General features: G+C 41.6%; 1 protein-coding gene across 5 annotated transcripts in view; it reads left to right on the top strand.

The window, feature by feature from the left end:
- The window catches only part of GBF1 (golgi brefeldin A resistant guanine nucleotide exchange factor 1), a 4,751,435-nt gene that overhangs the window by 2,390,037 nt on the left and 2,346,339 nt on the right, over window positions 1–15,059 (top strand). For all 5 annotated transcript variants that reach the window (XM_044055999.1, XM_044056000.1, XM_044055998.1 and 2 more), the window contains one exon: window positions 7,102–7,242. In XM_044055999.1, the coding sequence (XP_043911934.1) occupies window positions 7,102–7,242 (141 nt within the window). The remainder of the gene's footprint in view (window positions 1–7,101; window positions 7,243–15,059) is intronic.

The raw sequence follows: 15,059 nt of genomic DNA, 5'->3' as shown, positions 1-15,059 counted from the left end.
GACTTAGTCTCTAGGGGTAGGGCATCATTTGGCGCAATGCTTGCTCAGGAATGTTCTTCCTTGAGGCTGCCCAGAGATTCAGTAGCTGGGGGACTATGTCCCATCAGTGAGGCCAAAATGAAAATTGACAACATCAGATAAAAAAGTTAGGTACTCACTGTAATGTTCCATCTGTGTTGTCCATTTTCATTTCCACCTCACTTTCCCTTCCACTAACCCCTTTCCATTATATTTTCGATCAGTGAGTAGATAGAGCAACTCTTCTCTGAGGTGGTAGTCCTATATTAATGGGTCCAGATATGGCTTTGTCCTTTCTTCCACTATTAATACTACTACTTAAGATTTCCATACAATTACATAAGCTATTTCTTTCTATGGGTTGCAAACAAGATCTGAGGTAATGAGGGGTGGTGCATTCCGGGTAAGGGTGAAGCTCAAGAGTTCAAGATTGCCATGAGCTTGTATAGCAGCCGAATCAGATCCGAGGGATCAGATCCAAATCCATCAGTGATGCAGAAATTAAAATGGACAACACAGATGGAATGTTATGGTGAGTACAAAACTTTTTTTTTTCCCTTTACAGATTTATGCAGATGTTCTTTGTGTTTTCACTGTTGCAGTCATCACATTTGGGTTATCTGCTTGCAGGTAGCCCTCAGCTGGCCTGAATACCAGAGTCTTTGGATTTCTGCGTTGGATGCTGTCGCTTCTTCCTTGACGTCAGGTCATCAGGGGTATAAAACATGCAGCCGACGCCATTACATCAGTCTTTCTTGCCGTTGGGTGCCCGAAGCAGTTCGCAAGTGCCGGTCGGCCGACTCCTGAAATTTTCGCTTTTGAGTTTCAGACCCGAAGTCTTCAAAAAAGCTAAGTACCCCATTGGGGATCCTTTTTGTTGCTCTAACCAATGTCAGTAAAAGTTAACAATTGTCTTACCTATGGAAAGCAAATACCTCATAGAGATTTTCATTCTTACTGCATCCCCTGCTTAGGCCCAGACCATGACGTCCCTCGTTGTCGGTTTTGTGCCTTATTCAACACCCGAACTATTTGTCGCTGGGCTATATTTGCTGCTAATTACTTTTGTACTCGTTCTGCGTACTCCGAAATGGCTTCGTCAAGTCATCCGACTACCGATCTTCTGAAAAAACATAAGGATAAAGACAGAGACAGACCGCATAGGTCCAAAAAACTGCTGACGATGCTTCCGTTAAGCTACTCCACCGGTACTCAGTGAGGCGCTTTCGCAGCCCCTGATACCCGCTACTTCTGATTCGCAGACCTCTACTGAGACCCATTCGGAGTCCAGTATGTCGCGAGATGCTTCTTCAACTATGGAACCTGAGGATGTCTCTACCTTGGATGGGTCTGGAGCCGCTGTGCAGACACCGACTTCTGAGGGTGTATTCAGGCCTACAGACATTCATATTAAACCAACGCCATCGTTTTCATCCAGGCCTAAAACTCGCACCATGCCTAGAAACCTAATGACCAAACCGCAGGCTCAGGCCCATATGCCTAAAAAACAAATACTTAGAATGGCTGAAGACCTCATTACCTTAATTAGGGGAAGCCAGCCTTCCACTTCTAAGAGACCTAGAACTCTTCTGGTCAGGAATCTGATTTTTCTGCTCCTTCTGATTACCAGGATTTGCCCTTATCTATTTATGAGGATTCTGATGCAGAAGATTCCATTCTGTCTGCTTCCCCTCCAGAAGATTTTTCTTTCGTTGAAACCTTGCACACTCTTAAGGAGCATTTCCACTGGGAAAGCCAGGATTACTCTGACTCCAAAAAGAGACTTATGGAATTCTTACTCCTACCTCAACACAGGCCTTTAGCTATCCCTCCTGGTCTGGACATTGTAGATGATGCTTTCTTGGAATCTAGCCTTTCCCCAGACACTTCACCTCCAGCTCCCAGAAAACCTGACGGGTATTACAGAGTACCTGACTCTCACAAATTCCTCTTCAAGAATCCTTCTGCCGATTCAGAGACCTTTTCCCAAGGACCAAAAGGTATTGAGGCTACTGCTGCCAAAAATCCTACCCCTTCTGATAGAGATTCTAGAGCCTTAGACAGATGGGGTAAGAAGGTATACACTTCTGCTACTTTGGCCATTAGGTCTTTAAATTGCCAGTTTCATATGTTAAAGTATCGGCAGCATGTTATGGGGCTACTTAAACAGAAAATGATGTTGCTTCCTGACTGTACTGAACACAAAGAAATACAGGATTTAATGCATTCTGCAGAACAAGTTGATAAACATACTTTGTAATGTTGTTTTGATGCTTTAGAAGCATCTTGCAGGGCTGCTGTCACTGAGTCTGTACTTGGAAGGCATGCTTGGCTTAAGGAACAAAACTTGCCAGAGCATGTAAAAGCTAAGTTACTGGATGCTTCCTGAAGTCAAGACCGCCTTTTAGGCAACAAAGCAGAAGTCCTCAAAAGGATGGAGGAAAAAGCTAAATCTGTGCAAACTGTTAAAGATTTCCTACAAGTACAGCCTGCCAGATTCAGTAGGCATTGGCCTTCAAAGAACTGGTCCTTTCCAGTCCAAACCCAGGAACAGCAGGACCACCTAGGCTACAGTCTCAGGCTACGCACAGACCTAAGCTGTGGGGGGGCTCCCACTTCCAAAGCAAGTAGTAGTAGTAAGCCATCCCCCTATGGAAAGATGGCACAGTGACTTAACCATAACCCTTCCAAGCCCTGCTCTACTACCTGCTCCCTTAATAGGAAAGCTCGCCCTGCATGCAAAAAACTGGGAACTCATTACCCAGCACAAATGGGTTTTGAACATAGTTTCCCAAGGATACAGATTCCACTTCCACACCCTACCAACACCAAATAGTTGGCCAGACCTAACCTCAAATCAATGGGCGGAGGCCCAACAAGCAGGTTCTCTCTCTTCTCAATATCAGGGCTATGCAGCCTGTCCTAGCAGAACAACGGAGACAAGGTTTTTATTCAAGACTTTTTCTGGTACCCAGAAAAGACAACTCATGGCGCCCTGTCCTGGACCTCTCTATTCTCAACACCTTTCTGGTAGTTACAAAATTCAAAATGCTAACTCTGCAACAGCTTCTTCCCATGCTAGCCAAGGATGCCTGGCTGACAACCCTAGACTTAAAGGAAGCTTACCTGCACATCCCAATAAGGGAATCTTGCAGAAAATACCTAGGCTTCAGGGCAGGCTCCACGCACTATCAGTTCTCTGAACTTCCCTTTGGCTTATCTACTGCGCCCAGGGTATTCACAGTGTGTCCAGCTCCAGCCATTGCATTTTGCAGGCAGAGAAATATTCAAATTTACCCATACTTGGACGATTGTTTGATTCAGGCAGAAAGCCAGGACTTGCTATTACAACACCTGGCATTCGTAAAGAAACCTCTAACCTCACTGGGGTACACCATCAACAAAACTAAATCTCACCTAGTACACTGCCAACAGATTGTATTCTTGGGAGCAAGCTTGAACACAACTTCCCAGATGGCATTTCTCAGTCCAGAGAAACAAATTTATTTGACAACCTACTTCAAACTATTGGCCACAAAACCCCAGCTATCTGCAAAGAAAATACTGCAAGCCTTGGGGTTCATGGCCTCTTGCATTTTATTAATTCCATATGCTAGACTGCAAATGAGGAAACTCCAAATGTATCTAAAAAGCCTATGGTGTCAACATTCTCAGGACTTGGAAACTCAGATTTCTGTCATTCCTTGTATCAAGACAGAGTTCCTTTGGTGGGCTGAGGCCTGCTACCACAACAAGGGACTCCATTTCACTCTAACCCTGCCACCCAAACTCTAACAACAGACTCATCAGACTATGCATGTGGGGCTCACATGGCAGGGCAGTGCATTCAGGGCAAATGGAACTTGAGACAAATGCACCTGCATGTCAATCAAAAAGAAATGTTAGCCGTACAGAATGCTCTGACAGCCTTCAAAGACCATATTCTTCCAGGTCAACTATTGGTAAAGATAAACACCACCACAGTTATGTGGTACATAAACAAGCAGGGGGGAATCCACTCGTACCCTCTCTGCAGACTAGTCATGGCTCTGTGGAACACAGCCTTGAGCTACCAAGTACAACTGCAAGTGCAATTCCTGCCAGGCATACTAAATTCACTGGCAGACGACTTAAGCAGAAATCTCATGGGCCCACACGAATGGAAACTAGAACCCAAAATATTCAACCTCTTGAACAAGTGGGGGAAATCCAGAGGTAGACATGTTTGCCTCCCTCAGAACTACCAATTGAACAAATTCTGCACAAGAACTCCCCACAGCCAAGCTTGGAAAGTGAATGCCCTGTCCTTTACCTGGGAAAGTCTCTCAGTTTATGCCTTTCCCCCTCTGCCTCTCCTTTCGAAGGTTCTACTAAAGATCAAACAGGACAAGCCGAGGACAATACTGATTGCACCAAACTGGCCTTGCCAGCACTGGTACCCCCTCTCGCGCAGTATGGCACGGCTACAACCATGGCACTTGCCTCAGACCCCTTCCCTGCTGTCCCAGCAGGCGGGCCAGATTCTGCACCCTCAGCTTCAAACCCTGAACCTTGCAGCCTGGTTAATTCCTTGAGCTCTCCCTTAGCATCCCTCAGTAAGCTGGTATTGGATGTCATTCTGAAGGCAAGGAGACCTAGTACTAGAAACTCCTATGCTGAAAAGTGGAAAAGATACTGTTCCCGGAGCCTGGCTCAGGGGATGGGCACAAGGGTACCCAGCTTACCTCGTATTCTACAGTACTTAACAGAAATGCTCCACAGGGGCCTATCCTTCTCGTCAATTAAAATTCATGCCTCTGCCATTTCAGCACATTATAATACTGAGCCTCCCCTCTAGTCTCACCATTTGCTAAAGCAATTCCTTGGAGGAGCCAAAAATCTAAGACCCCCCAAGAGAGCTCCCACTCGAGCCTGGGACCTTAACTTTGTATTCGAAAAGCTCACTCTTCCCCCCCCTTTAAACCAGCTGCTACAGCAGAGTTGAAATTCCTTTCTTGGAAAACAGCCTTCCTTCTAGCCATCACTTCAGCAAGAAGAGTGTCTGAATTACAGGCCCTCATGGAAGTGGAACTCTTCATTATCTTCCATGCAGACATGGTTTCCCTCAGGACTAATCCTTCCTTTATGCCCAAGGTGGTGTCTTCTGTCGCCCTAAATCAGTCCATTCATTTGCCTACTTTTTCCCTAATCCACAAAACAAAGGGGGAATGAATACTGCACTCTCTGGATGTGCACAGACAACTTAGATTCTATTTGGACAGGACTAAGCCTATCAGAAAATCTGAGCAACTGCTAGTTAGCTTTGATGCAGGGGCAGAGAGGAAGGCCATTTCAAAGCAAACCATTTCCAAATGGATAGCCCATTACATTCATTTCTGCTACAAGCATCATGGAAAACCTACCCCACAGGGGATAAGATCACATTCCACCAGGGCTGCATCTACCCCTGTGGCATTTCTTAGAGGGGTCCCTACCAGGGACATCCTAGAAGCTGCCACCTAGAGCTCTGTACATACCTTCACCAAGCATTACCACTTGCCTATCTTTTCTAAATCAAGGGCTGGATTTGCCACTGCAGTCTTGCAGGGATTAATAGCTGGTCCTAATGCTCTTTAACTTCCTCCTCCCTTCCTTAGCTTTGGGAATCAACCCAAATGTGATGACTGCAACAGTGCACAAAGAACATAGTACAGCTGTGTACACTTACCATAAATGTAGATGTTAGAGTGTATTCACTGTTGCAGTACCCTCCCTCCAGCCCCCTGACTTCTCTTGCCTCTACCTCTCCTTCTGGTTGGTATACCTATTTTTTATTGTGTATTTGCTTTTTAATGGGGGTTTTCCATCCCATTCAATTGCTTCCTCTTGTGGGGGCACCTGACATCTGAGACAAGAAAAACTGATGTAATGGCGTCGGCTGCATGTTTTATACCCCTGACGACCTGATGTCAAGGAAGAAGCGACAACATCCGACGCAGAAATCCGAAGACTCTGGTATTCAGGCCGGCTGAGGGCTACCTGCAGGCAGATAACCCAAATGTGATGACTGCAACAGTGAATACACTCGAACATCTACATTTATGTTAAGTGTACACAAATGTACTTTTCATTGTAGGCAGCTATTTAGTCTTACTTGTCTGCTAGCTAAAATTCTTCCGTCTAATAACTGATTATATTTATTTATTTATTTATTTATTTATTTCCAGTTTGATAACCAGGGAAGTCCACTGGGCTCGAAAGCCCGTTTTCAGTGGAGGCCCGGGGAGAAAAGCTCCATATTAATAATACATTACACACAAAACACACAGTGTTATAGCAGGATAACACCTTTAACAATTTCCAAAAACACCTTTAACAATTTCCAAAAACATAGTAGTTATGGCAGTATACGTAAGAAATAAATATTTTTACACGACTGTATTGTTAGCATAGAAGAGAGACATAAGAATAGATTATACGTAGATCTTGAGTGCATGAGAAGTAAATCAGGGGAGAAGTGAAGGAGAAGCAAGGAAACTGAGTAGAAGAAATAGGTTTGAGTCTAAAAGCACATCTTATGAAAAAGGCAAAAGATACATTAGTAAGTCTAGGCATGTATGTAGGCAGGGGGGAGGAGAAGATATAAAATGAAGAAATAAGAGTTTAAGCAGGGGAGAGAGAGGAGATAAAGAAGTAAAGGGAGGGGAGCTGAAAGGAGAGTTTGAAGAAGAAGGGTCAGAGGGGGAAAATGAAACAGAGATCTAATAAGATCTAGGTAGGAAGTTTATAATTTGTGTAACGCAATTGTTTTTCATCTAATAGTTTAAAATGTATATCTTTTCAAAAAGTGGATATCTTTTTGTATTTTATTCAATGTGTTTATTTTATTGCTAAATATGGCTTTCTGTGTTGGGCAGCTCAGCACCAGTAACACTGGCATTGTTTACCCCCTTAAATAGTCTTATCACAGACTTTTGATGTTAATATTCTTGCCAGAGACATCTAAGAAGCACAGATTGGTAATAGTGAATTTTTCATAAGTACACTTTGTGATAAATGCTGCATTCCTTCTTAATGCTGCCATTTTTTTATTCATTTTCACAGGTACTGAAGGCAGCCCCACTGATGGGAAGCATCTCGGTGTCGTGACTGAAACACTTACATTTCATCCACCCACTAGTGGGCACCTTATGGCTGAGAAAATGACAGTAGGGCGACAGGATGCAGTTCAAAGTACTGAAACAGGTAGACTTTGTGTGCTTTAATGAAAGTATTGGTTGGAAGAGGCTTGTCTGCCCTGTGCAGCCTTAAGGTGAATTTGGTTATGACACAAGTTAAATAAATGGTGTTATCTCCAAGTCAGCTGCTAGTAAAACTTAAAATACTTCTCCCATTTTCTGTGTCTTATCCTTTTAAGTGCAAGACCCTCCTAGATTATTTAATGATGGTACCTTACAGAAATTTTTCTCTTGAGTATACTTTGAACTAACTTGAGCTGTAAGCCTAGGCTGCTGCTTTGTTTCTTGTAGTGGAAGTAGACAGCATGCTACAAATTGGATACCCATTGCATTTGGTTTACTTAAGCTTAGTATTTAGGTGTCATTATAGAGTTTATTGCTGTGTTTAAATGTTTGTGATGATCTGTGCAGGTTTCATATGCATATTCTTGTGCAGATAGAGCACCTCCTTCTAGTTCATCAGTTTCACACTTTCAGCCTTCTTTCTTTATTGTGAGCCCTTATTTACTTCCTTATTGTCAGCTTAAAAATTAAAATCATGCATGAAAAGTCAATTTTTTCAGTGAGTTGATACTTTAAAGGAACTGAAATATTGACTGGTGCACCATTGTGTCATGCCACTGTAGAATGACTGTCAAACAGTAGCCACCATAATCTTGCTATAAATTTCATTTAGAGAGATATTCCAGAGATGCACCTTATCACATAATAAAATATCTGTTGACAAGTGAGATTATTAACCAATGCAGTTGAAACAGCACAGGCTAAAAATCACAACAAATCATACATAAATGTAGAAATGTGCTGCATGTTTTTACACTATGTATGTGCCTTATCTTTAAACAGTATATCACTATTACTCATGCAGCTGGCAGATATCTGCCCATTAGTATCACCAAAAGGTAGTATTTCTGTATAATTCTTAAGTTCTTTTCTAAATTCAGACCATCAGACCAGCTTCTTTATAACTGAATACATTGATACTTAGTCTTCTGCCAAAAAGATGGACCTCAGTTTTCACTGTTTACAAAAAAATAGTACATCATATTTAAATAACATGCTTCTTGTGTTTCATTAACCATCTTGTACTAGGGTTACAGTGATTCCTTGTAAGTATATGTAACCATCTAAAAGCATACTTGTCCCAGGTTAAAAAAATAATAAATACAAACGCACATATTTTTTTCTGTCCTTTCTACTGCATCTGTGGTACTACATCACCTCTAGTTGACTTAACTTTGGATCTGATATGAGGTCCATCCTTGTCAACAGTCAGGACCAATGGCACATGAGTTTAGTCAGCCACTCCACTCCTGCACTCAGTGTTCTGCCAAAATAGTGTCCCACTGTGTTTTACTGCCTGTGTAACTGGCATTCGAAAAATGGCCCTAGGGCTGCATTTTTTATTTTCTTTTGTGTTTTAATGAAAAAGTAAAAAGCTCTGAATTTCAATGTATTTTCTATTACGTTTTCAGCTTATTTCTGTCTATTCTACCTAATGATTAACAGATCGGCTCCCACTATTTTTTTTTTTTTTTTGCTTATTCTAGGTGTGTGTGTGTGTGTGTGTGTGTGTGTGTGTGTGTGTGTGTGTGTGTGTGTGTGTGTGTGTGTGTGTGTGTGTGTGTGTGTGTGTGTTATACTTCCCCCCAGGCTTTGCCATTTTCTCAATAGTCAGTGTGCTGTTACTATTTTCCTAAAAAAAAAAAAAAAAAAAATTGGATGTTTTTTCCCCTGCAGGGGTGGTGGTGCTATATTTTGTACTCAGCATTACTTTTTTTTTTCACTGTTTTTCTGGTTTACTGCTATTTGAAATTACTGTTATAGTTGATTTTGTAAGATATTGTTCTTAGATTATTTCTTTTTGCTTATTTGTATTATGAATAACAAGGCTTGAAAAAATGTCTTTGAGCATGTCTTCATGGCACAGAGAGAGAAAACTGTGGCTGAGAAGAAGATGACCCATGTTTCATTTAGAGAGGTAGGAGAACTGGAGGAGATGGGGAGGGAATGATGAGGGGAAGTGGCCACTGTTGGCTCACCTATCCTTTTGGGGGAGAGGGAGGCATCTATTGCTTGGGTGATGCATAGGGGGAGAAATAAGTGTTGTACCTGCAGAATATGGGTCTTCTGAGCATGAAGTGCCAAATGGTGCTGCAAACATAGTAAACCCAAGGAATAGACTCTCTGTGAAGACATACATGCCTCCCCGAGGTTGTTAGCAGTTGTACATTTCAAGGGAGATGCTAAGGGGCTTAGGAGCTCCAGCACAAGCTGAAGGAGGTCTTCCTGATTTGCTGACAGGCCCACTCCCTACCAGGTGATCCTTGACTCTCAGTAGGGGCAAGGTTGAATATTTCATCGTGGGGAATGAATGAGCCATGTGGCCCTCACCCAAGGGGGGGGGGTAGGCTGAACTTCGACCTTGAGTGGGGTAGTGTATCTGCACAACAGCAGTGAATGAGTGTGTCTTAAGACCCCCTTGCCCAACCAGGAATCCAGTGTGGTCTGATATGGGAGTGGCATGGCAAGCTTATCTGAGGTCCCATTCCTTCTCAAAAAATGGAACTGGTCAGTTGGGTGAAAGTCGAGGAGCCATTGGGTTCATCAAGTGGACTAAAATAAGTGTGTTAGTATGGGCACAAAGTCCCACCTCAAAATGGGTACTACCTCAGTGTTTTGTTCAGTTGAGTATTTTGATGTTGTGTATGACATATGTTAATGTTTCACTCCAGGCACTCTTCAGAAGAGAAAAATTAAACTAAATTTCTCATAACTACACTATACCACTCAACTATACCTCATTATGAAGAACGTTTTTCACTTTGAGTCTTAAAAATTTCCAGCTGTTACACACTGAAAAGATCTGTGACACACTGTTGATAACTTTTTAAGAAATGGCATTGGTAAGTAATAATAATTCAATTTGTCAAAAGAACTTTCTCTAAGCAATGAGCTTCATAGTTGAAATTTTTAGTAAGCGTTCTTCATTTTGCCCATTTGTTCCACATTGTGAGTGATGGTGTCTATATTTTGGAGCCAGAAGAATGTTTACTGTGGTCCTTTTCTGGTGGAGCTTCAAACTCATGTTCCTCTAGGGCTTTGTCTGCCAGGTCTTTCAGGTCTCATTGAAGCCTTTCTATGGCTGATTGATAATTATTAGCAAAAGAACGTGGAGGCATTCATAAAGGTGCAGCAGGCCCAACCCCCCCCCCCCCAGTAGACCCTTCCCTATAATGCCACTTTTTTCAGTTCCAGCTTCTTTGTTCTTCTCAACAGAACTGATGCAGTTGATCCACAAGTGCCAGCAGTGACATCAGTAGGAGCTTTGGCTTTCAGTCAAGATTGTAGTCTCAGGCTTACAGCTTTCAGTCTCAGATTCCTTGATGTCAGCCTTGCTTCCAGCATCAATAGTTCTGATAATGCCACAGGTTTTAGAGATTCTTCCACACTGGAGTTTGGGCTAAGCTTCTGGGCATCATTGTCAGCCCAGATTCTGTACAGAGTATCTATGCTATCAGAAGGGTTAGTACTCCACTTCTGCCTTTGGGATCGATGCTGCCAGAGTCAGTCTCTGTGCCAGCTGGTTGTTTGGGTGTGTTGAGCATAAATGGACAAGCGTGGACTTGTGCTTTCTGTATTATTGGCCTTTTGGAATCATTGCTGTCAACCCAGGGGATGGCATTGGTCTCAGCCTCAGTGCCTACATTGCAGTCTCAGCTGTATTCACCTTTATTTCCTGGAATGTCTTTCAAATTCTAACCGAGACATTATTTTTTGACCAGAAAAACACGAGAGACAAGGAAAAATGCTGCACGTTTTATTTAAAATGCTTTCTGGTACCTCGGCTAAAAAGCCTTCAAGGAATAACTTCATCTATTTTTAAACCCCACCAATAAAGTGCACATCACTCAATTATTCCATTAACATCTAAACAAATTCAATTAAATTAACCCCCGCACCCATATTCAAGCACAGTTCCAAATACCAAGAGTAGAGAACAGCAAGAAAAAAATATCATGCTATGACATCCATTATTTGTGACCTGCAAAATGCAAAGTTATGTTAAATATAAGCTTATCAAATGACACAGTATTATACCATTTATAAGAACATAATTTTATACAAGTACTAATATTCTATGTTATATTTAAATTAATTTCACACTATTTGTTGCATTCTTTTTGCTTTTACATTATTCTTACATGCCCAAATTAGCATCGAAGTTCAACCTTTGTGAGTGCATAGTCCCTAAATTTATAAGTTTGGTTTCCAAATTTAATAATTTAGGTGTGAATCCCCCCCACCCCATAACATTCTCACCAAAGGGCCTTGCCAAAATACTAAAAAAGAAACCATCAATGTTGTCACCATGAACCGAACAAAAATGTTGGACAACTGGGCTATCTAATCTTGAATTCCTTATATCACCCAAATGTTCCAAAATTCTCAATTTGGCTTTCCTTTTAGTCTGCCCAATGTACCACTTGATTGGGGAACACCCACAACCTAGGATGTATGCAACACCACATAAATCACATTTGTATCGATTTTTAAACCAAAACTTCCTTCCATTGATAAATGTACCATGAAGATTCCTGATTTTATTGCACACTTTAAAGACAACTGTTGAGCAACACTTTACAATTTCCACAAGGAAAAGCACCTGGTTCCCCTCAAATTTTTTCTGTACCTTCTGACTCAGCAATTCCTTTAAATTGCTGAATCTTCCATATGAAAACGTAACTTTACTAGGAAACAAACTACCCACTGCCTCACTGGTATAGCCTTCTCCATTTAAGTCTTGACCACAAGGTGGTAACCCATTCTTTCAAAATCCCCTGAACCATAGATGCATATATCACCACACTGAAGGATTTCAAAACTACAAACTTCCTACAATACTTGTGATGAAGTATCAAAGTTCAGGTATAACTGTAACCTTTAAAATATTGGCATGGTTAATAGTTATGCAGGTTAATTCCATACCCACTTTGAAAAACCGTGTAAACCTGTCAGTCCCTATGAAAACTAAGCAAAATGGGAAATTTAAGACTGATCTAAACTGATAGACCACATGCATAAATACATAATATAAGAAAAGGAAAAAGCTCATTAGCTGATGTAGCAAATCTAATGACCCACAGATGAAGGTCAAAATCTAATGGAAAGCAAAGGCTTCCCATAAACTTGGGCTGACTTTGGAAGCTAATGATAATCACATATCCTCCTCTACTTGTGTAAAGAACTTGAGCAATATCCAGTAGTGGTTTGAACTTAATCACAATGGCTATATCTGTTCTGAGCTAGTGGATATCAAAAATACATCAGCAAACAAATTCAGTGCAAATTTCACCCCCGAGACATTAATAAAACCGACATATACCTAGGGATCTCAAAAACCCCTATCATCGCAAAAGAATACTTGTTGAAACTACTCTCCAAAACAAAAGAATACATCCCCTGTGAGACCTGATAACATACCAAGCTACCTGTTAAACAACACTGAACAGGTGCTGGTATACCCAGCCCAACAACTATTCAACCCGAGCTTATTGCTTATCTACTGGCTTTGTCTCTGAGGTTTAGTACGCAACAGAAGTGATGTCAGTTCACAACCTGGATCCTGGGAGTTATACCTATTAGCCTGACAATCCTAATCTGCAAGGCCATTTATAATCATAACAGACGTGCTAAACTTATGATATCAGAAATCTTATAAGACATGAGCTTGTCAAATGAATTTGGTGATTTTTTTGGGGGGGGGTTAATGCAAGCCATGGGTAGTGGTCTTGCTATGTCTATACAGGATACTTTTTCCTTACAAAGGCATTTGATAATATACAATATGCCAATAGTATCAACAAGCTAAATCCACCCTAAAACTGATCCCTGCATAGTTAGATAGCTAATTGGCTGAGGGACAGAACCTACACTGTGAAGGTGTCTGTAGAGAGAATGAAGGTAACCATTTGATCTGTGCTGGAACCTCTGCTATTCAGCATATACTTCTCTGATCTCTAAATCAAAACCGGGGCTTTTGGTTTACCAGGTTTTGCAGATGATTGTAAGCTGGGTGTTGTACTGATATCCCTTCTGATATATAAGGTACAAAGCAAACCTGCGCATTAATATCAAATGCTTTGAAGATGAGCTAAAGCTTGCTAAAAACTGCTGTGTTGCTTTTGGTAAACAAGCAGTCCACCCAGCTTATGGTGTAGAAAATACCCTATTCCAAAATGAAGATGAGAGAGACCTTGAAACACGGGTTGATAATTCCCTCTTCTTTTGTTGTCATAATTCAACTCTGGTCAGGAAATCATTCTGTCTGGCACAGCTGATCACAAGGGGTACTTCCTCTAGATCCAAAGGCATCCTTACACCTTTATATCTTGAATTGATTAGGCTCATTGTAGAATACAAATGCTTCTTTGGGCTGTATCTTACTAAACCTGTCAAGGAGTTGGAAAAGTTGCAAAGGTTCCTGACAAAAGTGATCATGGGCATAAAGGACCAAATAGTCCACCAGGGTTCTGTGCTGGGTCCTCTCCTGTTTGGCATCTACTTTTCTGAAGTAAAAGCAAATACCAGAGCTCTGGTTGACAAAGTTTTCAAATGACTTCCCAAGTGAATCCTCAGATGACTTTGCCATCCCACAGAAATGTTTGTCCCAAATCAATAACTGAGCCAAAATCATGGACTGAAACTAAATGTCAAAAAATGCATTATTATATCCTTTGGGATATCATTTATCCCAGGGAACTACTACATTAATAATATGCCCCTGAAAGTTGATCCAGTTGTTCCAAATTTGAGAAGTCATATGGACGTTGGACATATGTTGGTCAAAAGTTAGGTCATAGTCTTAAGAAAGGCCTGCTGTACTGCCAGCTTATAAACGAAGGGATTGTGTGTCGATGTAGGGGTGTCATTGTCCTCCTTTACTTAGCCCTCATTAGTCATCGAATGTAATTCCCCCTTTGGTATGCATCTGTCCAGACATCTGCAGCAACTGGAATGTCCACAGAGATATCTTACTAAAGTGATACAAGGCCTAAACTGACTAAACACCCTGTCACTATATTCAGTGTCCTACAGACTACTAAGAGGTAACCTGTGTCTGGCATACAAGGCATCCTCCGAACCAATACTGATGGATTTACTGCACATTATCAAGTCAAAAGGCTTCAGCAATACTTGCTCTGGGGATATTAACCTTTTCTGCAGCATCAGCAGAAAGGTTTGGAGGGACAGGTATATCTTGCAGAGGGTACCGCTGTTCTAGAACAAACTCCCCATCCACATAAAACAAAGTTAATCCTGTCATTATTCAAATGCAATTTGAATCTGTGGATGGAAAACAGAAAATTTACCTCAGGACTGCCACCTGTGCTACTGATGGACAAAGGCAGCTCTTAAATGCTTTATACCATGCATGTGTCCCCTCAGATTATCTGTGGTGTGATCCCACTTTTTATCGTTAGGGATAATGTACAGATCTGAAGTTGTCTTCATTTGCTCTTCACCCTGTGGGACACTGATCCAGGATGGATCCGACTCAGCTGCATTTCTCCAGCATCGGATCCGAGCTCCAAGCTACTCCCCTACCCAAAATGCCCCTGTCTCCTTCCTTCCTTCAGATCTCATTTGTCATGCTCATTGTAAGCATCGTGTTCTGCTGCTCCAGGCTTTTCTTTGGGTAAGTGAGCCAAATCTAAATTCCTATCCTCATCTTTCTAAAACTTTTTTATATCTTTTACCTACCCCTACCTAAGTGTGTGCGCGCATGTGTGGTTTCTGGTTGGGTTTTCTCTATTGCTTCAA

This window comes from Protopterus annectens, chromosome 14.part0 (genome assembly GCF_019279795.1).
Source record: "Protopterus annectens isolate FY-2018-M chromosome 14.part0, PAN1.0, whole genome shotgun sequence".
Lineage (NCBI taxonomy): Eukaryota > Metazoa > Chordata > Ceratodontiformes > Protopteridae > Protopterus > Protopterus annectens.
This window is presented reverse-complemented; position numbering and strand designations above follow the sequence as displayed.